Source organism: Aquila chrysaetos, unplaced genomic scaffold (assembly GCF_900496995.4).
Source record: "Aquila chrysaetos chrysaetos unplaced genomic scaffold, bAquChr1.4, whole genome shotgun sequence".
NCBI lineage: Eukaryota > Metazoa > Chordata > Aves > Accipitriformes > Accipitridae > Aquila > Aquila chrysaetos.
In genome coordinates this window covers 53,488-78,218 of record NW_024470395.1, presented here as the reverse complement: position 1 = coordinate 78,218, position 24,731 = coordinate 53,488, and the positions used below count along the sequence as shown (strand labels likewise).

Below are 24,731 nucleotides of genomic sequence, written 5' to 3'. Positions count from 1 at the left end.
GGGGGGCAAAGGGTCTCCCTGAGTCGGGGGGGGGGGGCATGAGGTGAGTTTTGGGGGACCCCAACCCCAGGGAAGGGTCATTTGGGGGGGGGATTGGTGTGTCCCCCTCCCCAGGGTGGCACCGAGCTGAGGGGGGGGGGCCCCTGAGGTCTGAGGGAGGGGAGTCCTTCAGTTGGGGGGGGGGGAGAGCTCGTGTTTTGGGGTGTCCCCAGGGCCCCCCCCAACTTTTGGGGTGTCTCCCCTTCCCAGGGGGAGGGGGATTTGGGGGGAGGTCGTGGGGTTTTGGGGTGTTCCTGAGGGGTGGCCTCAATTTTGGGGGGTTCCGTACAGGGCTACCCCTGGGGGGGGCCCAGTTTGGGGGTCCCCTATTTGGGGGTGCAGCCTAGGGATTCCCCAGGGGGTACCCCACTTTTGCCCCCCCATTCCAGGTACCCAGGGGGGACACCCCCACTTTTGGGCCCCCCCTATACCCCGGGGGGGACACGACCCCCATATCTAATGCCCCAGAGGGGACCCCCATTTTGGACTGCCTCATTTTGGGGGTCCCCCCCTTCCAGATACCCCACAGGGGACCCCCATTCCATATACCCTGGGGGAGGACACCCCCCAATTTTAGAGTCCCCCGAATGCCATGGGAGGGACCCCCCCCCCCACATCCTCTTCTGGATACCCCAAGGTGGGGGGGAACCCCACTTTTGGGCTGCCCCATTTGGGGGACCAACACAGGGGTCCCCCCCAGTCCAGATATCCCCAGAGAGGGGACCCCCAATTTTAGCCCCCCATACCCCGAAGTGGGGGACTCCCACTTTTGGGGTCCCCCATTCCAGATAACCCAAGGGAGGGCCCCCCCCCACCTTTGAGCTCCCTCCTGTACCCCAAGCTGGGGAACCCCCACTTTTGACCCTCCCCATTCCATATACTCTACGGGGGGTCCCCACTTTTGAGCCCCCCCCATACCCCAGGGTGAGGAACCCACAACTTTTGAGACCCCCCCCCCATACCCCAAGGTAGTGTACCCCCACTTTTATCCCCCCCCCCAAATTTGGGGTGCCCCTCCACCCCATCACAGCAAACAGCAAGTACCGGACCGTACCCCCCCGCCAGGCGCACTAGCCGGATCCAAATCGGGGGGTAAGGTCCCGGGGGGTCCCCAAATATTCAATTCCTTGAAGACCCCCGTCTCGATCAGCTCCTCCTGCCAGGGGATGGGGACGGTCCCCGAGGCGAAGGTGTCACACAACGCCGCGTCCCCCTCGTCCAACTCCACCCCCCGCACCGAGGAGAAGGCCCCCACGTCCCCCAGATCCTTGGCGTACACCCGACGGGGGTCCGGGACGAAAGGGGGGGGCACCAGACCTGGGAGGGAGGGGGTGTGCAATGAAGTGGGGGAAGCCCCCTCCCCAGTATCACTTGATGGCCATCCCATAATTCCTGGTACCCCCCCAATAATTCTTGGTACCCCCCCAGTAGCCCCCCATTACCTCAGGTTCCCCCCATAATCCCAGGGACCCATTTCTGGAGCACCCAAAGGTCATCGCAGACCCCGTTGTTGGGCACCCAACACCCATTGGGACCCAACTCCATGAGCACCCAACGCCCGTTGGAGACTCCATCGTTGGACACCCAACATCCACTGGGCACCCCAATTCTGGGGCACCCAACGCTCAACGGAGACCCATTTCCATGAGCACCCAACGCCCGTTGGGACCTATTTCTTGAGCACCCAATGCCCATCGGAGACCCCTTGCTGGGACATCCAATGCCCATTGTATTCCCCATTTCTTGAGCACCCAACACCAATTGGGAGCCAGTTCTGGGAGACCCCCACAGTCATTGAAGACCCCATTGCTGGAGCACCCAACATCCATTGGGACCCACTTCCATGAGCACCCGCTGTCCACTGGAGACCTATTTTTGGAGCACCCAAAGCCCATCGTAGACCCCATTTCTAGACACCCAGCGACCATTGGGACCCATTTCTAGGACTCCCAACACCCATCGTAGACCCCATTGCTGGAGCACCCAACGCCCATTGGGACCCTCTTCCGTGAGCACCCAACGCCCATTGAAGACTCATTTTTGAAGCACCCAACGCCCATCGTAGACCCCCATTTCTAGACACCCAACGACCATTGGGACTCATTTCTTGACCACCCGACGCCCACCAGCACCCCATTCCCACACACCCCCCACCCACTGACCCCCCGGTTTTGTCCCCGTGGGGGTTACCTGCCTCGAGGCGCCCCCAGTTGATGGCGGCGAAGAGGGGGTGCGCCTTGAGTTGGGCGCAGTCGTTCTCCCGGAAGCCGAGGCGGGCGCTGGAGTCCTTGGCCAGCAGACCCTCGCAGGCGGCCCGCGCCGCCGGGCTGAACCGGTCCGAGTAGCTGACGGGGTCATGTAGGATGCGCCGTGTCACCTCCTTGTTCTCCACCTGTGGGGACGGGGGGGTCCTGGGTGGTCCTAGGTGGTCCTGGGGGTTCTTGAGGGTTCCTGGGAGCCCTGGGATGTTACTTGGGGAGTTTCTGGAGGTTCCTGGTGTTCCTTGAAGGGTTCTGGGGGCTACTGGGAGCCCTGGGATGTTACCTGGGGAGTCTCTGGAGGTTCCTGGTGTTCCTTGAAGGGTTCTGGGGGCTACTGGGAGCCCTGGGATGTTACTTGGGGAGTTTTGGGGAGTTCCTGGTGGTTTCTAGGAGGTTTTTGGGGGGTCCTGGAGGTTCCTGGAAGCTCTGGGATGTTACCTGGGGAGTTTCTGATGGCCCTTGAGGGGTTCTGGAGGTCCTTGAGAGGTTTGGGGGGCTACTGGTAGCCCTGGGATGTTACTTAGGGAGTTTCTGGGGGGTCCTGGGGGGGTCCTGGGTGTTCCTGAAAGCTCTGGGAGGTTACCTGGGGAATTCTGGGGGGTTCTGGTGGTTCCTGAGGGGTTCTGGGAGTTACTAGAAGCACTGGGGTGTTACATGGGGAGTTCCTGGGGATTCCTGGGATTATTGGGAGTTACTGGGCACCTTCTCCCCCCGCCTGCGGAAGGGTCCCTTGGCCTCCAGCATCTCGTAGAGGGTCACCCCCAGCGTGAAGTAGTCGACGGCCCAGTCGTACTCCTCGTCCCGCAGCACCTCCGGTGCCATGAACCCTGCGGGACCCAGGCGTCCAGGGGACCCAGGTGTCCGGGGGGGTCCCAGGCGACCAGGGGGGACCCGGGCATCCAGGAGAGGAGCAGGGATGAGGGACCCACACCCTCCTGCCACCCAATGTCCCCCTCCCTCCCCATGTGTGTCCCCCCCGCCCCATACATGGGGTCCCCCGGTCCCCCCACGTCTCTGTGCCACCTCCTGTGTCCCTCCTGGTCTCCACGGTCCATGTCCCCCCATACCCAGGGTCCCCCATCATGTCCCCATGTCTCTTGACTCTCCCATGTCCCCCCGTGTCCCCTACCTGGCGTCCCAGCGTATCCGCGGGTTTTGGTCTGTCCCTCCTTGAGCTCCACGGCCAAACCCATGTCGGACAGACGGACGTGGCCTGCCCACACCAGTAACCACCAGTAACCACCAGTAACACCTCCCCAGGAACCCATGCCAGTCCCCCTGCCTGCACCAGTATCACCAGTAACACCCCCCAGGAACCCTCCCAGTCCCCTGCCTGCACCACATCCCCCAATGTCCCCACGTCCCCCAATGTCCCTGATGTCCCCTCAACCCCAATGTCCCTGAGATGTCCCCCACCTCCCCATGCCCCCCCATCCCCTACTGTCCCCATATCCCCCAATGTCCCCACATGCCCCAATGTCCCCAGCGTCCCGTGTGTCCCCCCCCCGTCTCAACGTCACCGGCGTCATCGAGGAGGACGTTCTCGGGCTTGAGGTCACGGTAGACGATGCGGTGCTGGTGCAGGTGCTCCAGCCCCAGCAGGATCTGGGCGGTGTAAAACACGGCCCGCGGCTCGGGGAACCCAGGGTTGTCCTCGTCCACGTTGTACACGTGGTACCTGACATGCCAAGAACACGGTAAGCACATGCCAGCACTTGGGGATATGCCAGGACCTGGGGACACGGCTTGGGGAACCAGGGTTGATCTCATCCACATTGCATGTGTGGTACCTCCACATGCTAAGGACACGCCAGCACCGGGGGACATGGTATGGAGAACCCAGGGTTGGCCTTGTCCTCATTGCATGCATATGGCACATGCTAAGGACATGCCAGACATGGTAGGTGTCTCCAGCAGCAACACGTGTGGCACATGCCAAGCACACGCTTACCGCAGGTCACCGCCGTTCATGAGTGTCATGACGAGGCAGAGGTCGGTCTTGGTCTGGAAGGCGCAGGCCAGCGAGACGATGAAGCGACTGTGCACCCGCGCCAGGATCCGCTTCTCCACCAGTGCCGCCTGCACATGCCAAGCACACGCCAAGGGCACGCAGCTCGCGACGGTCCAGCCCACGGCCAAAGACACACCAAGGACATGCAGGTGGCACACACCAAGGGAAACACGGGTGGCACATGCCAAGGACAAGCAGGTGGCACTTGCCAAGGATACGTGGGTGGTGCACGCCAAGCACATGCCAAGGAGACGTGCCACATGCCAAACACATATGGGTGGCACACGCCAAGCACACACCGACTGTGCACTCCACGCTACGCACACACATGTCCCTCTTGGCCTGCTGAAACAGGGTGGCCTAAAGCATGTTGTTCACCTGCACATGCCAAGCGCATGCCAAGCACACATGAAGGTACGCGCCAAGCACACGCCAAGCACACGCGCGTCCCCATGGGCTGTGGATCTCAGCATCCTTGGATGGTCTAAAGCACCTTCCCCACCTGCGTGCCCCATGCCCACACCAAGCACATGCCAAGCACATGCCAAAATGCGGACAGGCAGAGATAATCGGGAAGATGCCAAAGGAGGCGGGAAGGAACATAGAGGCCAAAAAGGGGGAAAAAGAAGGAAAAGAGGGATGAGGGGAGGTGGAGGGGACAGAGGGGTGGACAGAGGAACAGGTGAGGGGACAGAGGGACGGCCGAGGGGACGGACGGCCATCACCCCCCACCCTATGTCCCACGGGGCTCCCCACCTCGTAGCCCTGGCGCTTCTTGAGACGCTTCTTGTTGAGGCGCTTGTTGGCGTACATCTTGCCGGTGGTGCGGCGCTGGCAGGCGCAGACCTCACCGAAGCCACCCTTACCCAGCACCCTGAAGTCGACAAAGGCTTCGGCGCTCACCGTCTGCCCCTCCAGCCACTTGAACTGCACGAAGCGCCCAAACTCCGGTGACGCTCGGTACGGGGTCCAGGCCACCGCCTCCAGGTGGGCCAGCAGCTCCCGTCGCGCTTGCCCAAAGTCCTCGGCAGAGGTGGTGGCGCCTGTAGGGGGAGAAGGTGGCACGGCCGCTCTTGGGGGGATGTTGTAGCACCCATCAGGAGGCAGTATGGTTGCTGTTGGGGGTGTCATGGCCGCCAACACTATCATGGCCACCATTGGGAGTGTCACGGCCACCAACAGGGGCATCATGGCCACCATTGGGGGTGTCACGGCCACAAACAGGGGCATCATGGCCACCATTGGGGGTGTCATGGCTACCAACAGGGTCATCATGGCTGCTAAGAGTGGTGTTGAGACCACCATTGGGGGTATCATGGCCAACTTTGGGGGTGTCATGGCCGCCAATAGAGGTGTCATGGTGGTCATCACTGTCATGGCCACCAACAGGGGCATCATGGCGACTATTTGGGGTGTCATGGCCACCAATAGGGGTGTCAAGACAGCTGTTGGGGGTATCACGGCGAACTTTCGGGGTGTCATGGCTGCCAATGGAGGGTGTCATGGTGGTCATCACTGTCATGGCCACCAACGGGGGCATCATGGCTACCAATAGGGGTGTATACTACCGTTGGGGGTATCATGAACTTCATTGGCAGTATCATGGCCTCCACTGGGGTATCATGACCTCCATTGGAAGTGTCATGGCCACCAATGGAAGTATCATGGCCAACATTCGGGCTGCCATGGCCACCCTCACTATCTTGGCCAGCATTGGAGGAATCATGGCTTCCATTGTCAGTATCATGGCCTCCAGTGGAGGTATCATGGCTGCCGCCACTACCATGGCCACTGCTGGAGGTGTCATGGCTGCCATTAGAGGTGTCATGGCCACTGTTGGAGGTATCATGGCTGCCATCACTATCATGGCCACTGCTGGAGGTGTCATGGCTGCCATTAGAGGTGTCATGGCCGCTTTTGGAGGTGTCATGGCTGCCATCATTATCATGGCCACCATCGGAGCTCTCATGGCCTCCACTGGAGGTCTCATGGCCACCATCACTATCATGGGCACCACCGGAGGTCTCATGGCCTCCATCAGAGGTATCATGGCCACTTCTGGAGGTCTCATGGCCACCATTGGAGGGATCATGGCCACCGCTGGAGGTCTCATGGCCACTGCTGGATGTCTCATGGCCACAGTCACTGTCATGGCCACCACTAGAAGTCTCATGGCCTCCACTGGAGGTCTCATGGCCACCATTGGAAGTATCATGGCCACCGCTGGAGGTCTCATGGCCACTGTCACTATCATGGACACCACTGGAGGTCTCATGGCCACCACTGGATGTCTCATGGCCACCGCTGAAGGTCTCATGGCTGTCATCACTATTATGGCCTCCACCATCACTATCATGGCCTCCACTGGAGGTGTCATGGCTGCCATTGGAAGTCTCATGGCCGCCATCACTATCATGGCCACCATTGGATGTATCATGGCCACCGCTGGAGGTCTCATGGCCTCCACTGGGGGGTCTCACGGCCACCATCACTATCATGGCCTCCACTGGAGGTCTTATGGCCACCGCTGAAGGTCTCATGGCCACCATTGGTGGTATCATGGCTGTCATGACTATTATGGCCTCCGCCATCACTATCACGGCCTCCACTGGAGGTGTCATGGCCACCATTGGAAGTCTCATGGCCACTGCTGGACGTTTCATGGCTGCCATCACTATTACGGCCTCCACCGGAGGTGTCATGGCCGCCATTGGTGGTATCATGGCCGCCATCACTATCATGGCCTACACCGGAGGTGTCATGGCCGCCATTGGTGGTATCATGGCCGCCATCACTATCATGGCCTACACCGGAGGTGTCATGGCCGCCATTGGTGGTATCATGGCCACCATCACTATTACGGCCTACACCGGAGGTGTCATGGCTGCCATTGGTGGTATCATGGCCACCATCACTATCATGGCCTACACCGGAGGTGTCATGGCCGCCATTGGTGGTATCATGGCCACCATCACTATTACGGCCTACACCGGAGGTGTCATGGCTGCCATTGGTGGTATCATGGCCGCCATCACTATCATGGCCTACACCGGAGGTGTCATGGCCGCCATTGGTGGTATCATGGCCACCATCACTATTACGGCCTCCACCGGAGGTGTCATGGCCGCCATTTGTGGTATCATGGCCGCCATCACTATCATGGCCTACACCGGAGGTGTCATGGCCACCGCTGAAGGTCTCATGGCCGCCATTGGTGGTATCATGGCCGCCGTCACTGTCACGGCCTCCGCCGGAGGTGTCATGGCCGCCATTGGAGGCCTCGTGGCCGCCATCGCTGTGGGCGGAGCCTCACCTGTGGGCGTGGCCGTGGCGGCGGCGCTGAGGAAGCTGCAGTGCTCGGCCCCGCCCGGGGTGAAGAACCGCCTCCTCAGGGCGGCGGCCGCCCCGCTTCGCTCCGCCTCCTCGCACCGCTCGTAGGCCTCCAGCTCCGCCCACAGCGCCCCCGCCGCGGCCAATCCCGGCGCCCCTTCCAGGAACCGCTGGAACAGCAGCTTCCCGATTGGCTGCTCCACGCACTGCCACCGGAAGGAAGCGTCCTCCCCGGCAAGGCCGCCCCCAGCCGCGACGCCATCTGGGCCCCCTCCGCCGCCATTTTGCGCTCCGCCGCCTTGCGCCCCGTGGGTGCCGCCGGGCGGGTGCCCCCCACCCAGGCGGGCGCGCAGGGCCTCGCACTGGGTGATGTGGGGCAGGCGGAGGCGGGCGCGTTGCCGGCGGTCCCGTCCCGACGCTCCCGGACCGCCGCGGGCCGACACGTAGGCCGAATTGGCCACCACCGTCTCCAGGCCGCCGATGTCCATGGCTGCGGGGAGCGGGTCGGGGGTGAGCCCTCGTGCGAAGCACGAGGATGGGGATCTGCCCCCCCCCCCGGGGATTAACCCCGCCCCGGGCAAGGTCACAGCTCTTAAAGGGCCGGCGCGCTATAATTAGCGGGTAAGCGGCTCAGCGGGGCTCGTGCCTAAGCTGCTTTCACGGCCCCTCACACAAGAGGCCCCCCCCCCATCCCACAATGCATTGGGGCCATAGGGCATGATGGGAAGGGTGGTCCGTCTCCCCCAGGCCGAGAACGCTGCTGCTGCAAAGGATTCTGGGAGACACACCCCACCCCCCCCAATGTGGCTGCTCCCACTGTGCTTTGCAGCAAAGGATGCTGGGAAGGAGGGGGTGGGAGGGGGAGGAGCATGGGAGGAGAGGGACCCGGGCACCCGGGAGACCCCCCCCCACAAGGGGACCCAGGTGTCAGGACCCCCCCAGGGGACCCAGGCATCCGGGACCCCCCCCCAAGGGGACCCAGGTGTCGGGACCCCCCCCCCCCCCAGGGGACCCAGGTGTTGGGACCCCCCCACCCCAGGGGACCCAGGCATCAGGGACCCCCCCCCCCCAGGGGACCCAGGTGTCGGGACCCCCCCCCCCCCCAGGGGACCCAGGCATCAGGGACCCCCCACCCCCAGGGGACCCAGGTGTTGGGACCCCCCCTCCCCCCACTCCCAGGGCACCCAGATGTCCAGGAGACCCCTCACCCCTTGACCCCCACCCCCAGGGCACCCAGGCCCCCAGGATCCCCCCACCCCCGAGACCCTCCCCCAGAGGACTCAGGCATCGGGACCCCCCACCCCCAGGGCACCCAGGCCCCCAGGATCCCCGCACCCCCGGGACCCCCCACCCCGGTACCCCCCACCCCAGTCCCCCCCCCACCCCGGGACCCCCCACCCCAGTACCTCCCCAGCCCGGGACCCCCCACCCCGGGACCCCCCACCCCGGGACCCCCCCCACCGTCCAGCCTCACCTGCGCAGCTCCCCTTGCCCGCGGCGGTTCCCGGTGGCCCCGGGGTGGGATTAGCCCCGCCCGGGGATTAACCAAATCCCCCGGGGGCGGTCGGGACCGGAGGGGGGGGGGGGCACGACCCCCCCTCCCCCCCCCCCCTCACCATTGACCCCAAGGGACCCAGGCAGCCGGGACCCCCCCCCCCATTTACCATGGGGTGGGGACACACCCCCCACCATTGACCCCAAGGGACCCAGGTACCCGGGAGTCGTCCCCCCCCTCCCCAATTTACCACGGGGGGGGGACACCCAGGCATCCGGCCCCCCCCCCTCTGTCCCCAGGGGACCCGGGGGGGCCCGGGGGGGCTGTTGGCTGCCGCTGCCCGGCGGGGACGAGCCGTTACCGGGGAGCTGGGAGCGCTCGGCCGGGCACGCCTGGGTCCGTGTGCCCCCCCCCCCGGACGCCTGGGTGCCCCCCCCGGGCGCCCCCCCCCTTGGTCGCCTGGGTCGCCCGGACGCCTGGGTGTCCCCCCCCCCTCCCTTGGGGAGGGGGTGTGTGTGTCTCAGGAGGGACCCAGGCATCCGGTTATCCTCCCCCCCCCCTCAACTCCTTGGGGGGGGGGACAGTGATATTTCCCAGTCTGGCTGGACCAGTCTGACCAGTTTGGGACTGGGGGAACTGGGAGCGGGGCAGGGGTGGCCGCATTCCTCGGGGGGGGGGGGCATAGCGCTGGGACGCCCGGGGAGGGGGGGTCTTCTCCCCACATCCTTGACCCCGGGTGACCTTCCCTCTAGGCCACGCCCCCTCTTTGGCCACGCCCCTTCATTAATAACCAGGCGAGGAGAGAAACGCGGGTGGTCGGAGAGCACCCAGTTCCCATCCCCAATGCTCCCAGTAACCTCCCAGTAACCCCCCCAGTGCTCCCATTCACCACCCCCCAGTGCTCCCAGTAACCCCACAGTAACCCCTCCCAGTGCTCCCAGTAACCTCCCAGTAACCACCCCCCAGTGCTCCCAGTAGCCTCCCAGTGCTTCCCAGTAATCCCCTCCGTGCTGTCAGTTACCCTTCAGGGCTCCCACTTATCCCCCAGTAACCCCCTAGTGCTCCCAGTAACCCTCCCCAGTGCCCCCAGTAACCCGCCCCCCAGGGCTTCCAGTAACCCCCCTGCCCCCAGCAATATCCCAGCATTCCTAGTTATCCCCCCACCGAGTTCCCAGTTATCCCCAAGGCTCCCAGTAACCCCCCTCGAGGGCTCCCAGTTACCCCACAAGTCTCCACATTCCTCCCCCAGTGCTCCCAGTTACCCCCCCAATATTCCCAGTATCCCCCAGTATCCTTCCAGCTTCCCCCCGCCCACGTTGGTCTGTGCCCCCCTCCCTGCGTGGGTCCTTTAAGAGCCCCCCCCCTCAAGCCCCCTGTCCCCAAATCTCTCAATGGGGGACGGTGGGAATAGCCGCGGGACGCTCCGCCCCCCTCATTAGCATAGCGGCGGGGCGAGGGGAATTCAGAAAGTACTGTTCGCCTAGGGGGCGTGGCAAGGCGCGGGGGGCGTGGTGCGGCAGCTTTAGAAAGCGTTATTAGCATAAGGGGCGTGGCGCGGCGGCTTTAGAAAGCGCTATTAGCATGAGGGGCGTGGCGCGGCGGCTTTTAGGGGGCGTGGCGAGGCGCCCGGGGGGGCGGAGCTCCGAGTCTATATAAGGCGATGAGGCGGCGGCAGCGGGGAGTCGCGGGTTCGAGTCCCGGCGCGGGGGGAGCGGAGCGGTACCGGGAGCGACACCGGGGGAGTAGCGGGGGCCGGGGGGGGGGATCGCGGCGGAGCCCCCCACATGGCTCGGGACAAGGAAAAGCGAAGCTGCGGGCAGAGGTTGGCCGAGTGGCGGGCCTTCGTGTGGGACCCACGGAGCCGCCAGTTCCTGGGCAGAACAGGCACCAGTTGGGGTAAGTCTGGGGGCAGAGGGGTGTTGCTGGGAAGACCCCCCCCCACCCCCAGTTTGGGGGGGTAAAATGGGGGGAAGCACCCCTGGGGTGCGGTGGGAGGTTGCAGAGTAGTCCCTCTATAGGGATGCACTTGGGGGGACCCCGCAATAGCATGTAACTGAGGGTGCCCCCCATATGGGTGCAACTGGGGGGGTATTGGGACCCCCCCCCATAGAGGTGCAAATGGAAGGGGTTGCATGGGGACGCCCTGTATGGGTTCAGTGGTGATGGGGGGGTTGCATAGGGGACCCCCCCATATGGGTGCAATAGGAGGGTGAGTGGCTTAGGGACCCGCTCCCCCATGCAGATGCAATTGAGGGGGGCTTACATAGGGGCCCCCAGTATGGATGCGATATGATGGGGTTGCATAGGGACCCCCCCATAGATGCAGTTGGGGGGGTCCATAAGGATGCCCCGTTTGGGTGCAGTGGGGGGGGTCGCATAGGTAACCCCCAGTATGGGTGCAGCGGGAGGGGACTGTATATGTGCCCCCCCCCCCCCCCGGGGTGCAACAGGAGGGAGTTGTATAGGGACCCCCCCCCATATGGGTGCAATGGGAGGGCGTTATATTGGGCCCCCACATATGGGTGCAATGCGGAGGGATTACATAGGCCCCCCCCCCCCATATGGATGCAACCGGGGGGGCTTCCTAGAGACACCCTCCCTCAGAAAGGACGTTTGCTTACACCCCCCCGTATGTGTGCAACTTGTGGGGGGGTGTTGCATAGGGACCCCCCCCCCATTGGGTTGTAATTGGGGGGATCCCCACTTTTAAGGCTGTTTTTTGGGGGGGGAGATATTTACACAAGGACCCCATATGGGTGCAATGGGAGGGGGCTGCATGGAGAGCCCCCCCTTTTGGGGGTGCAAGGGGAGATGGGCCTACAGGCACCCCCAAACGAGGCTGTAATTTGGGGGGGGGCAGATTGGGGTCCCAAGGGGGGCAGTTTGGGGGGGGGGCAGGGGGTGGGTTGTGCCCCCCCCCCCATCTGTCGCGCTGTGGCTACAAAAGTAGGTCATGGTCGGAGTTGGGGGATGGGAGTGACGGGGACCCCCCCGGGGGGGGAGATGACCAGATGGACATCCCCCCCCCCATGCCCAGGGACCCCCCCCCCCCAATTTGCAGACAGACAGATGGGGACCCCCATGGCCCAGGGACCCCCCCGCCTTTGCAGGGACAGATGGCTCTGATGGGGATTTAGGGGTTGGGGGGGGGCTTAGGGGTCTGGGGGGAATTTGGGGGGGTCTGCGGGCATGTGGAGTGCAGTGGGGGCACTTGAGGGGTGCAGAAGGGATGTTGGGGGGGATTTGGGGGGGTCCAGAAGGTTGCCGGGGGGGGCAGGAGTGAGTTTGATATTGGGGGGAATGAAGGGGATTTGGGGACTGGTGCAGGGGGTGGGTTTGGGGGATCCAGGGGATGGTTTGGGGGGGCTCAGCGTTGGTTTGGAGGGTATTTTGGGGAGGGTGTCAGTGCGGTTTGGGGGGGGACATGTGGAGTTTGTGGGGGCATTTTGGGGGTGTTTGTGCTTCTGGGGGTGGTTTGGGGGGGTTATTTGATGTTATTGGGGCAATTTCGTGGGTATTTGGGGGCTCTGAGAGCAGATTGGGGGGTCGAGAGTTTGGGGGGTATTTGATGTCATCGGAGCACATTTGGGGGGGTCTCTAGGGCTCGGGGCAGTTTGGGGGGGTATTTGAAGTGTACAGGGCAATTTTGCAGGGTATTTGGTGTCATTGGGGCAATTTCTTCGATATTTGGGGGGTTCTGGGGCAGTTGTGGGGGGTATTTAGAGGGTTCAGGGCAGTTCGGGGGGTATCTGATGTCATCGGAGCACTTTGGGGGGTATTTGAGGTGTTAAGGGCAGTTTTGGGGGTTATTTGATGTCACTGGGGCAATTTCATGGGTATTTGGGGGGTACTTGGGGGTTCAGACAATTTGAGGGGGGTATTTGATGTCATCAGAGCAGTTTTGGGGGATCCTTAGGGCTCAGGGGGCAGTTTTGGGGGGTATTTGGGGGGGTTCAGGGCAGTTTGGGGGGTTATTTGGTGATATTGGAGCAGTTTGGGGAGGTATTTGGGGCTCTGGGGGCAGTTTGGGGGGGGCTTTTAGTGGCTTGAGGGCAGTTTTGGGGGGCTATTTATTGTCATTGGGGTAGGTTTGGGGGGATTTGGGGCTCGACGGGCATTTTGGGGGGGCTGTTTGATGTTATCGGGGCAGTTTGGGTGAGTATTCCTTGTTCTGGGGGCAGTTTCGGGGTTATTTGATGTTATTGGTGAAATTTGGGGGGGTCTTTGGGGCTCTGGGGGCACTTTGGGGGGTATTTGATGTTATTGAGGCACTTTTGGGGGGCTCTGGGGGCAGTTTTGGGGCAGCATTTAAAGGCTTCAGGGCAGTTTTAGGGGGTATTTGATGTCATCGGGGCAGTTTTGGGAGGGTATTTGTGTTGAGGGGGCACATAGGGGGATAATTACCCCCCCATTTTTACCCCCCCCCGCCTGATCCTGCTCTTTAAAGGTGTTTATTTTGGGGGTGATGGACAATTTTGGGGTGTGTTTAACCCCAAGGAGGGGCATTTGGGGGGGGTATCTGACTCCAGAAGGTGTATTTGCCCCGGGGGGGGGCACTTGGGGGGGGGTATTTACCCCCTATTTTACCCCCAAGACCTCATCCCACTCTTCTAAAGGGCCTTATTTTGGGGTTAGGGACAATTTTGGGGGTGTTTAACCCTGGGGGGGGTATCTTTGACCCCATGGGAGTATTTACCCCCGGGGGGGCACTTGGGGGGGTATTTACCCCCTATTTTACCCCCCCCCCCCAGGCCTGATCCTGCTCTTCTACCTGGTGTTCTACGGGTTCCTGGCCGGGCTCTTTGCTCTCACCATGTGGGTGATGCTGCAGAGCGTCGACCCCCACGTCCCCAAGTACCAGGACCGGCTCGCCACCCCCGGTGCGCACGAGGGGGGGCCCTCGCACGAGGGCTTGCACGAGGGCACGTGCGGGGGACCCCTCGCACGAGGGACCTCCGGTGGGGACTGGTAATGGGGGGTGATGGGCGACCTCATCATCCCCAGTGTGCGTGGGCCCCTTGCACGAGGGGCCCCTTGCACGAGGGTTTGCACGAGGGACGCTTTGCACAAGGGACCTCAAATGGGGCCTCGTGGTGGGGAGTGTTGGAGGGGGGTGGTTGTGCAATGGGCGGCCTCACCGCCCCCAGTATGGCCCTCGCACGAGGGTTCACGAGGGCTTGCACGAGGGTCCTTACGTGGAACCTTGCACTGGGGGGCATTGCACGGGGGAGGGCGTGTAATGGGTGGCTTCCCTCCCCAACACCCCCTTGCACGGGGGCTTGCACGAGGGCCCCCTGTTGCGTGTTGCAGAGCTGTTGCGTGTTGCACAGCTGTTGCGCATTGCACGGCTGTCACATGTGAGGCGTGCAAGCCCAGTGTAATCCTCGTGCAAGGGGGGGCTGTGCGATGCGCGGTCCTCGTGCACGGCCCATCCGTCCTTGTGTGCCCCTCATGCCAGGCGTGCGCGAGACTCGTGCGAGCCCGTTGCGTTCCCAGGGTGCTCCTTTTGCACGCTGCCTGCTTGTGCGATAGGTGTGCAAGCAGCACGCGAAGCATGGGGGGGGGGTGGGAGTGGCGTGCACGAGGCGCGCAAGCCCTCGTGCGAGGCACGCGGCCCCCGTGCAAGCGGCATGCACGGGGTTTGCAAGGCGCGTCCTTGTGCGAGGCGTGTCCTCGTGCGCAGGGATGATGATCCGCCCGCGCACGGAGGGGCTGGACGTCACCTTCAACGTCACCCAGAGCCAGACCTGGCGTCACTACGTCCGCGCCCTGCACCAGTTCCTCGAGCGTGAGTGTACTGGGAGGGGACTGGGGCATACTGGGAGGGACCTGGGAGGGGACCAGAAGGTGCTGGGACAGACTGAGGTGGCACTGGAATGGACTGGGTTGTACTGGGAGGGCCCTTGTCTATAGTGGGAGGCACTGGGATGATCATGGTCCATATCAAGATGGTCATAGTCCTTACTGGGAGGTACTGGGCAGCGCTGGGGTCACTCTAGTCCATACTGGGAGAGATGGGGGGGGCCCGAGTCCATACTGGGAGGCACTTGGCAGCACTGGGGAGGCCCTAGTCCATACTGGGAGGGCCCTAGTCCATACTGGGAGGCACTGGGCAGCACTGGGAGGGCCCAAATCCATACTGGGAGGCACTGGGAGGGCCTGTGTCCATACTGGGAGGGCCCAAATCCTTACTGGGAGGACTCTAGTCCATACTGGGTGACACTGGGAGGGCCCTAATGCATACTGGGAAGCCCCTGGCTGACATCGGGAGGCACCGGGCAGGCTCTAGTCCGTACCGGGCGGGCACTGGGGGGCTCCGGTGCCGGCGCCGGTGCGAGCGGGTGCTGGGCGCAGCGTACAACGACAGCGTGCAGGCCGCCCGCAACGCCGCCTGCGTCCCCGGCCGCTACAACGAGCAGCCGGACGACAGCGTCCCCAACTACCCCAAACGCGCCTGTCGCTTCAACCGCTCCCTGCTGGGACCCTGCGCCGGGCTGGCGCCCGCTGACGACTACGGCTACGGCGTCGGCCAGCCCTGCGTCCTCCTCAAGGTCAACCGGGTGAGCTGGGGGCGCTGGGAGGCACTGGGAGCACTGGGGACGGCGCCGGCGGCATTGCATCGCATAGCGCTGGAGTGCATCGCGTGGCACTGGGAGGCACTGGGAGCACTGGGGATGGTGCCGGCGGCATTGCATTGCATAGCGCTGGAGTGCATTGCATGGGACTGGGAGCACTGGCATGGTGCCTGCGGCATTGCATTGCATAGCGCTGGAGTGCATTGCATGGGACTGGGGGGACTGGGAGCACTGGGACAGTGTCTGCAGCATTGCATTGTGGTGCTTGGCAATGCGTTGAATGGCACTGGGAGGCACTGGGACAGTGTCTGCAGCACTGTGTTGTGGTGCTTGGCAATGCGTTGAATGGCACTGGGAGGCACTGGGAGCACTGGGACAGTGCCGGCGGCATTGCATTGCATAGCGCTGGAGTGCATTGCATGGCACTGGGAGACACTGGGAGCACTGGGGACAGTGCCTGCGGCATTGCATTGCATGGCACTGGGAGACACTGGGAGCACTGGGGACAGTGCCTGCGGCATTGCATTGCATAGCACTGGAGTGCATTGCATGGGACTGGGGCAACTGGGAGCACCGGGACAGTGTCTGCGGCATTGCATTGCATAGCACTGGAGTGCGTTGTGTTGGACTGGGAGCGCTGGGGTGGTGCCTGGTGCAATGCCTGGTGGTGCTTGGCAATGCATTGAATGGCACTGGGAGGCACTGGGAACACTGGGACAGTGCCTGCGGCATTGCACTGCATAGCACTGGAGTGCATTGCATTGGACTGGGAGGCACTGGGAGCACTGGGAGGCCCCCGGTGTGTTGCTTACTGCAGTGCCTTGCTTTGTGCTGAGCTGTACTGGGCTGTACTGGGAGCACTGGGAGGCCCCGTTAACCCTTTGCCTCCCGCAGGTCATCAACTTCTTCCCAGGGAGGAACAAGAGCATCAACGTGATCTGTGCCGCAAAGGTGACACCAGTGTCACCCCCCCCCGGTGTCACCCCCCCGGTGTCACCCCCCCCGGGTCACCTCTAGTGTCCCCCATGTGTCACCCACATGTCCCCCTGTCACCTCCAGTGTCCCCAGTGTTCCCCATTTCCCCATGTCACTTCCAGTGTCCCCTGTCACCTCCAGTGTCCCCAGTGTTCCCCATTTCCCCCATGTAACTCCCAGTGTCCCCTGTCACCTCCAGTGTCCCCAGTGTTCCCCATTTCCCCATGTCACTCCCAGTGTCCCCTGTCACCCCCAGTGTCTCCCCAGGGTGCCCTCATGCCACCTCCAGTGTCCCCAGTGTCACCTGTATTGTCCCTGTCCCCCTGTACTTCCCCGTGTGTCCCCCGTGTCACCTCCCGTGTCTCCCATGTGTCCCCGGGTCATCCCAGTGTCCCCGGGTCCCCCCATGTCACCTCCAGTGTCCCCCCCGTGTCCCCTGTCACCTCCAGTGTCTCATCCCATCTCACCCCCAGTGTCCCTGTCACCCCAGATGTCTCCGTGTCGCCTCCGGTGTCCCCCACGTGTCCCCATGTCCTTCCAGTGTCCCCACATGTCCCCTGTGTCACCTCTAGTGTTCCTGTGTCCCCCCCCATATATCTCCATGTCACCTCCAGTATGTCCCCAGTGTCCCCCTTTGTCACCTCCAGTGTCCCCCATCTGTTCCCATGTCACCTATAGTGTCCCCCGGTGTCATCTGTGTCCCCATGTCACCCCTTGTGCCCCATCTGTGTCCCCCCCAGTGTCCCCATCTGTGTCCCCCGGTGTCATCTGTGTCCCCCCATGTCACCTTGGTGTGTGTCCCCAATGCCCCCCCATCACACCAGTGTCCCCAATGTCCACCCTCACTCTCTCTTGTCTTTCACCAGCGGCCCCGAGTGAAGGGCGACCTGGTAAGGGGGGGGTGTCCCCCTGTAGCATCCCCCAAACCTGCTAGTTTTACCCCAAAATCTTGCTGGGTGCCCCAAAATAGGCTAGATTCACGCCAAAATGCCGCTGGGTGCCCCAAAATCTGCTAGTTTCACCCCAAAATCCTGCTGGGTGGCCCAAATATGTGCTAATTTCACCCCAAATCTTGCTTGCTTTATGCCAAAATAGGCTAGATTCACCCCAAAATGCTGCTGGGTGTCCCAAAATCTGCAAGTTTCACCCCCAAATCCTGCTGGATGTCCCAAAATAGGTTAGATTCACCCCCAAAATCCTGCTAGATGCCCCAAAATCTGCTGGATTCACCCTAGAATCCCACTGGGTGCCAGAAAACACCCCAAATCCTGCTGGATACCCCAAAATGTGCTGGTTTCACCCCAAAATCTTGCTGCATGTCCCAAATTAGGTTAAAATCACCCCCAAATGCTGCTGGGTGCCCCAAAATCTGCTAGTTTCACCCCAAATCCTGCTGGGTGCTCCAAAAAAGGCTAGTTTCACCCCCAAAACCTGCTGGTTTTATCCCCAAATGTGCTACGTTCACCCAAAATCCTTCTAGGTGCTCCAAAATCTGCTAGTTTCACCCAAAATCCTGCTACATGCCCCAAAATCTGCTGGATTCACCCCAAAGCCCTGCTTGGTGACAAAAAACACCCCAAATTCCTGCTGGGTGCCCCAGAATACCGCAAATCCCACTGAATGCCCCCAAGTCTGCTAGTTTCACCCCAAAAATCTTGCCGGGTGCCCCAAAATAGGTTAAATTCACCCCCCCAAATCCTTCTAGGAGTCCCCAAATCTGCTGGTTTCACCCCCAAAATCCTGCTGGGTCCCCCCCAGCCCTTGCTGGTTGTCCCCAACCTCACTGTGTCCCCTGATGTCCTCGTGCCACGTCCCTGCCGTCATGTGCCATGTCCCCGCCGTGTCCTCTGATGTCCCTGCGCCACGTCCCCGCCGTGTCCCCGCGCCATGTCCCCGATGTCCCCATCCTGTGTCCCCCGCCATGTCCCCGATGTCCCCATCCTGTGTCCCCCGCCATGTCCCAGCTGTCCCCACTGTCTGTGTGCCACGTCCCCTGCTGTCCCCATTGTCCCCATCTTGCGTCCCTGCTGTCCCCGTGCCGTCTCCACTGTCCCCAGGTTGTCCCCATCCCATATCCTCTGTGTCCCCATGCTGTGTCACTGCTGTCCCTAATGTCCCTGCTGTCCTTGTCCCAGGTCCTTGCTGTCCCCAGTGTCCCCATGCCATGTCCCCAATGTCCCTGTCTTCCATCCCCAATGTCCCCATGCCATGTCCCTGCTGTCCCCACCCTGTGTCCCCAATGTCCCTGCTGTCCCCAGTGTCCCTGTCTTGTGTCCCCAATGTCCCCACGCCACATCCCTGGTGCTCCTGTCCTGTGTCCCTGCTGTCCCCGTTGTCCCCAACCTGTGTCTCTGCTGTCCCCCGTCCCCATGCCATGTCCCCGCTGTCCTCACCCTATGTCCCCAATGTCCCTGCTGTCCCTGTCCTGTCTGTAATGTCCCCCGTCCCCATGCCATGTCCCCGCTGTCCTCACCCTATGTCCCCAATGTCCCTGCTGTCCCTGTCCTGTCTGCAATGTCCCCAATGTCCCCATGCCATGTCCCCACTGTCCCCAACCTGTGTCCCTGCTGTCCCCAATGTCCCCAAGCCATGTCCCTGCTGTCCCTATCGTGCAACGTTGCTGTCCCCAACCTCCCTGCTGTCCCCAGTGTCCCTGTCTTGTGTCCCCAATGTCCCCACGCCACATCCCTAGTGCTCCTGTCCCATGTCCCTGCTGTCCCTGTCCCGTGTCCCTGCTGTCCCCAATGTCCCCACGCCATGACCCTGCTGTCCCCATCACGCAACGTTGCTGTCCCCAATATCCCCACGCCATGTCCCCAATGTCCATGCTGTCCCCAATGTCCCTGTCCCATGTCCCCCCCCCGTGCCGTTGACGTTCTCTCTTTCTCTGGCCGCGGGGCGCAGGGACAGACAGCTGCCAGTGTAAGGGGACTGGGGGCGGAGGGGGGGCCACTGGGCCAAACTGGGGGCACTGGGGTGGATGGGAGTGTGTGGCATGGGGGTCCGGGGGGGGGTTGGGGGGCATTGGGTGGCACCAAGGGGGTATTTGGGGGTGTTGGGGGAGGTCCCTGGAGTTGTATTTAGGGGGTGGTCCTAGAGGGGATTTTGGGGGGGGTGTTGGGAGGGGTCCCTGGTTGAGGAGTGTCTTGGGTCCCTGGGGGCAGATTTTGGGGGGGGTATGGGGGTGAGGGGCTGGAGAGGGTATTTGGGAAAGGGGGGGTGTCTTTTGGGAGGGGGCATTTAAGGGGGGGTCCTGAAGGGGTAACTGGGGACACGGGGGGTCCTTGGGGGGGGGGTAGGAGGGTCCCAGGGGGGTATCTGGGGAAGGGAGGTCTTTGGGGGGGGTGTAGTTAAGGCGGGGGTCCTTGGGGGGAGGATATGTGGGGGGGGGTATGGGAGGGTATATAAGGGAGTATTGGGGGGGGGGTAGGTGGGAGTCGTCCGCCCCCAATAGGGGACAGGTGAGGACATCCATGCGTGTCCCCCCCCCTCCAGCGGGAGGAGGACGCTGCCCTCCTGGGCCCCCTCCAGCTCTTCCCCCCCAACGGCTCCATCGACCTCATGTACTTCCCCTACTACGGCAAGAGAGTCCACGTGAGCCCAACGCCTGGGTCCCCCCCCGGGGGGTGGGGTGGGGGGTCCCTGGATGCCTGGGTGCCCTTGGGGGTGGGTGGGGGGTCCCTGGATGCCTGGGTCCCCTGGGAAGTGCGTGTGTGGGGGTCTAGGATGCCTGTGTTCTCTTGAGGAGTGGGTGGGGGGGGTCTCCTGGATGCCTGGCTCCCTTAGGGTGGGGGTGTCCAGATGGTAGGGTCACCCCTGGGTGGGTGGTGGTGGGGGGGGGGGGGGGAGTGTGCCTGAGTCCCACCCCCCTCCCCGGACACCTGAGTCCCTTTCACCGCAGGTGAACTACACGCAGCCGGTGGTGGCGGTGCAGTTCGCCAACGCCACCGCCAACATGGAGCACTACATCGAGTGCCGGCTCAACGCCGCCGGCCTCCGCACCGACGACGAACGCGACAAGTTCGCCGGCCGCGTCGCCTTCCGCCTCCGTATCAATCGCGACTGACCTCTCCTGAGCCCCCAACCCCTCCCCCGTAGCCCCCCAATTCCCTCCCCCCCGCCACCTTCGCCCCTTGAGTCGGGTCTAATCCCCCCCCCCCCCGACCCTCCAGATGCTCCTAATATAAGAATAATAAATGTACATAGATATTTTTTATATTATATATATATTAAACGGTGCAGTAGGGCCTTGGCTTCTCCCCTCCCTTCCCTCTCCCCCCAAACGCCCGCGTTTTGCCCCCCCAAATTTGCCTGTCCTTTGCATAGGAGTGCCGATTTGGGGCTCGCTTTGGTGGCGGCTGGGTAGGGTTTTTTTAGGTGTTTTTTGGGGTTTTGTAGGTAGGTTGGGTGATGTAGGGGGAGGCCAAGATGGCCACCAGGCTGCCTGTCAAGATGGCTGCTGTTGGTTGCTGTTGGCTAAGGAGCAAGATGGCTGCCCTGCAACAGGGTGGCTGTTGTAGAGCAGTGGTTGGGATCAAAATGGCTGCCATTGGTTGTATAAATAGCAAGCAAGATGGCCACTGTTGGTTGTGTGGATAAGGAGCAAGATGGCTGCCCTGCAACAGGGTGGCTGTTGTTGAGCAGTGGTTGGGATCGAGATGGCTGCCAGGATGGCTGCCATTGGTTCTATAGGTCAAGAGTAAGATGGGTGCTGTGCCACGGAGCAGGGTCGCTGCTGTTGAGCGTTGGTTGGGTTTAAGATGGCTGCCAGCCCGCCGAGATGGCTGCCATTGGTTGTATAGGTCAAGAGCAAGATGGCTGCTGCGCTGATTGGTATCGTAATGGCTGCCATTGGTTCTGTAGGTATCGTGGCGGCCGCTGTTGAGTGTTGGTGTGTTCAAGATGGCCACCAGCCTGCCAAGATGGCTGCCATTGGTAGTGTAGATCGCGAGCAAGATGGGCGCCATTCTACAGAACATGGCGGCTGCCGTTGAGCATTGGTTGGGGTCAAGATGGCCACCAAGATGGCTGCCATTCATAGTGTAGATCAAGAGCGAGATGGTCGCCATCCCAAGGAACGTGGCGGCTGCTGTCGCGCGTTGGTTGAGATCAAGATGGCTGCCATTGGTTGTGTAACTCAAGGGCAAGATGGCCGCCAGACGAGGCAATGCAGTGGCTGCTGCTGAGCGTCAGTTGCGATCAAGATGGCCACCGTTGACTGTGTAGATAAGGGCCAAGATGGCCACCAGTACGGTGGCAGAGCAAGGCCGCCATTGGCTGAGCAGGCCAAGATGGCCGCCATTGTGTACTTGAAGGCCAAGATGGCCGCCAATGTGATGGCAGAGCAAGGCTGCCATTGGCTGAGCAGGCCAAGATGGCTGCCACTGCCACACCCACAGCACAAGATGGCGGTAATGGTAAGCAATGGTAACCAGGCCCGGCGGCCATCTTGACTTATGCCGTTGCCATGACAACCTGGTGGCCATCTTGAATCCCGTTGCCTGTAGAAGGGGCTGGCGGCCATCTTGACCCGCCATCTTGAATCCCGTTGCCTGCAGACAGGGCTGGCGGCCATCTTGACCCGCCATCTTGAATCCCGTTGCCTGTAGAAGGGGCTGGCGGCCATCTTGACCCGCCATCTTGGATCCCATTGCCTGTAGAAGGGGCTGGCAGCCATCTTCGCCCGCCATCTTGAATCCTGCTGCCTGTAGAAGGGGCTGGCGGCCATCTCGACCTGCCATCTTGAACCCCACTGCCTGCAGAAGGGGCTGGCGGCCATCTTGACCCGCCATCGTACATTCCTTGGGCAACCCAGAGCTGTGGTGGGGTCAGCGGCCATCTTGGCCCCTACTCCAATCAGCCCTGCAGCCCTCTTGGCCCCTCCGCCCTTGGCAGCCATTTTGCACCGCCATTCTAAGGGCAGCTATCTTGGTAGCCATCTTGAAGCCCCTCCTGCTCCCCCTACTAACACCCCCCCCCCCCGTGCTGAGTCCTCCCCCCACCCCAGCAGGGTGCCCCCCTCTTTTTGGTGGAGAATTGAGCGTTTTTTGGGTCCCCGGGAGATGATAATCTGGGGCGGGGGGGGGGGGAGACCATCCCCTCAGTATTAAACCTTTGTTTTTTGGTGGAAATACCTGCTTTTGTGGATTTTTTGTTCCTGGGTCCCCTTGGGGGTGGGGGGGGGGGTGGGTGCCTGGGGTCCTCTGGGGTGGCCCTGGACACCTGGGTCCTCTTGGGGGGTGGTAATTAGGCCACGGGTGGGGGTAGGGCTGCTAATGAGCCTGACGAGCTCGTTAGGAAGGCGATGCCAGGGCAGGGTGCCCGGACGCCTGGGTCCCTTCCACTGTGCCCCCCCCCAGCCTTGGCAGAAGGGACCCAGGCGTCCGAGCCCAGTGGCCTCATTCATGATGCAGGATGGGGGGGGGCGGAGCCACGCCACTGACGTCATTGGGGGGGGGGGGGGGGGGGGAGAGACACCAAAATCCCCCCAATTTGCCCCAAATACCTCCACTCCTCCCCCCAGTTGGCAGAGCCCAATTAAGGACCCCCCCAATTAACACTGGAAATCCCCCTCCCTGATTCAGCCCCCCCTAATTAAGAGCCCCCAATTAACATGTCCCAATTAAAAAGCCCACTAATTAACGCTCCCCCGTAACTTCCCCAATGCACTCCTCATTTAACAACCCCCCCGATTAAAGACCCCCCGATTAAAGACCCCCAATTAACAGCTGCTTGATACCTCTCAATTAAGAGCTTCTAATTAGCAGCACCCCATTAATTCCCCCTATTAAGATCCTCCAATAGACCCCCCAATTAACAATCTCCCCATTAACAGCCCCTAATAGAGATCCTCTAATTAACACCTCTCAATTTAAAGCCCCTGAGGCCCCCAATTAACACCCCCCAATTAATACCTCTAATAGACACCCCCAAATTGAAGCCCTTAATAACACCCCCCAATTTACACCCTCAATTAACAGCCCGCTAATACAGAATCTCAATTAACCACCTCTAAATTAACAGCCCCCCAATTTACAGTCCCCCCAATAAATACCAACTCTGTCTCCAAATAGCACCCCCCCAATTAAGAGCCCATAATTAACAACCCCAATATACAACCCCCAAATAAAAACTCCCTAATACTATATATACACACACCCATCGCCACCCCAAATTAATACCTCCCAATTAACGAACCTTTAATTAACCCCCATAGACACCCCGAAGTGCTCCCCCCCCCCAAATTAACAGCTTAATGGACACCCCAAATTAACACCCCCCCCTTAATTAAATCCCCTACACCCCACCCCAAATTAACATCCCCCTAATTACCTCCCCTTAATTACCCACCCAGACACCCCACTCACCCCCCCCCCCCCATGACCCACATCGCACCGGAGGGGGGGGGGGGGGCAAATCCCCCCTGATCCCCCCTAATCCCAGCCAGATGGTGCCCCCCCCCCCCAATGCCTGGGTCCCTTTTTTTTGGGGGGTGGGTGATGAGTCCCTTTGGGGGGGGGGGGGTGGTCCCCGGATGCCTGGTTGCCCCCCCCCCAGATGCCTGGGTGTCTTTGTCCCCCCCCCCCGGCTGCATTTCAAGGTCAAATCAAGGGGACGGAGGAATTTTCCAGGCTGAGCCTTGGCAGGACCCAGGCGGTGGGGGGGGGCTGCTGGGGGGGGGGGGAGGGGGGGACCCAGGCATCTGGGAAGGCCCCCCCCATTAAAACATCCTCCCCCTCCATGTGAGGACCCAAAATGGGACAATTAATACCCGTACACCAATGACCCTCCCAGACTGGGATACCCCCTCGCAGTTACCCCATACTGGGGGACCCCCCCCGTTCCCCAAAATTCCCCCCCCCTCCATATTAGGCTTCCCCCCACAAAACTGGGACCTCCAGTTAACTCTCCTCCTCTTTGCCCCCCCCCCCCCTTCTCAGTTACCCCATACTGGGGTTCTCCCCCCAAACTGGAACCCCAGTACCCCCCCCCCCAACCCAGACTGGGATTCCCCCCCCCCAGTTACCCCATGACTGAGACATCTA

At 61.8% G+C, this 24,731-nt stretch overlaps 3 protein-coding genes across 6 annotated transcripts; 1 reads left to right on the top strand and 2 right to left on the bottom strand.

The window, feature by feature from the left end:
* Nucleotides 1-30: 30 nt before the first annotated feature.
* On the bottom strand, nt 31-9,252 carry GRK1 (G protein-coupled receptor kinase 1). Of its 2 annotated transcripts, none has more exons than XM_030006768.2 (9): nt 9,116-9,252; nt 7,624-8,131; nt 5,068-5,347; nt 4,252-4,379; nt 3,821-3,978; nt 3,430-3,513; nt 3,003-3,127; nt 2,230-2,431; nt 31-1,356 (listed from the first exon to the last, which is right to left on the bottom strand). In XM_030006768.2, the coding sequence occupies exons 2-9, from the start codon at nt 8,127-8,129 to the stop codon at nt 1,064-1,066; spliced, it is 1,776 nt and encodes a 591-aa protein (XP_029862628.1). In that variant the 5' UTR covers nt 8,130-8,131; nt 9,116-9,252; the 3' UTR covers nt 31-1,063. The 2 variants fall into 2 exon arrangements, with proteins under 2 accessions (XP_029862628.1, XP_029862626.1); XM_030006766.2 differs by having other exon boundaries at nt 5,068-5,354; nt 7,625-8,131; nt 9,116-9,248.
* A 1,558-nt stretch (nt 9,253-10,810) lies between these two features.
* Nucleotides 10,811-22,817, top strand: ATP1B2 (ATPase Na+/K+ transporting subunit beta 2). Of its 2 annotated transcripts, XM_030006770.2 has the most exons (7): nt 10,811-11,032; nt 13,888-14,016; nt 14,820-14,924; nt 15,491-15,696; nt 16,606-16,662; nt 20,182-20,280; nt 20,588-22,817. In XM_030006770.2, the coding sequence occupies exons 1-7, from the start codon at nt 10,921-10,923 to the stop codon at nt 20,750-20,752; spliced, it is 873 nt and encodes a 290-aa protein (XP_029862630.1). In that variant the 5' UTR covers nt 10,811-10,920; the 3' UTR covers nt 20,753-22,817. The 2 variants fall into 2 exon arrangements, with proteins under 2 accessions (XP_029862630.1, XP_029862629.1); XM_030006769.2 differs by lacking the exons at nt 10,811-11,032; nt 13,888-14,016; nt 15,491-15,696; ... (1 more) ...; nt 20,182-20,280; nt 20,588-22,817 and adding exons at nt 14,026-14,742; nt 14,987-15,039; nt 15,206-15,484 and having other exon boundaries at nt 14,802-14,944.
* LOC115338262 lies at nt 21,052-22,585 on the bottom strand. Of its 2 annotated transcripts, none has more exons than XM_030006771.2 (2): nt 22,162-22,585; nt 21,052-22,123 (listed from the first exon to the last, which is right to left on the bottom strand). In XM_030006771.2, exons 1-2 carry the CDS (start codon nt 22,583-22,585, stop codon nt 21,876-21,878), a joined length of 672 nt encoding a protein of 223 aa, XP_029862631.1. In that variant the 3' UTR covers nt 21,052-21,875. The 2 variants fall into 2 exon arrangements, with proteins under 2 accessions (XP_029862631.1, XP_029862632.1); XM_030006772.1 differs by having other exon boundaries at nt 21,052-22,391; nt 22,443-22,533.
* Nucleotides 22,818-24,731: the final 1,914 nt, after the last annotated feature.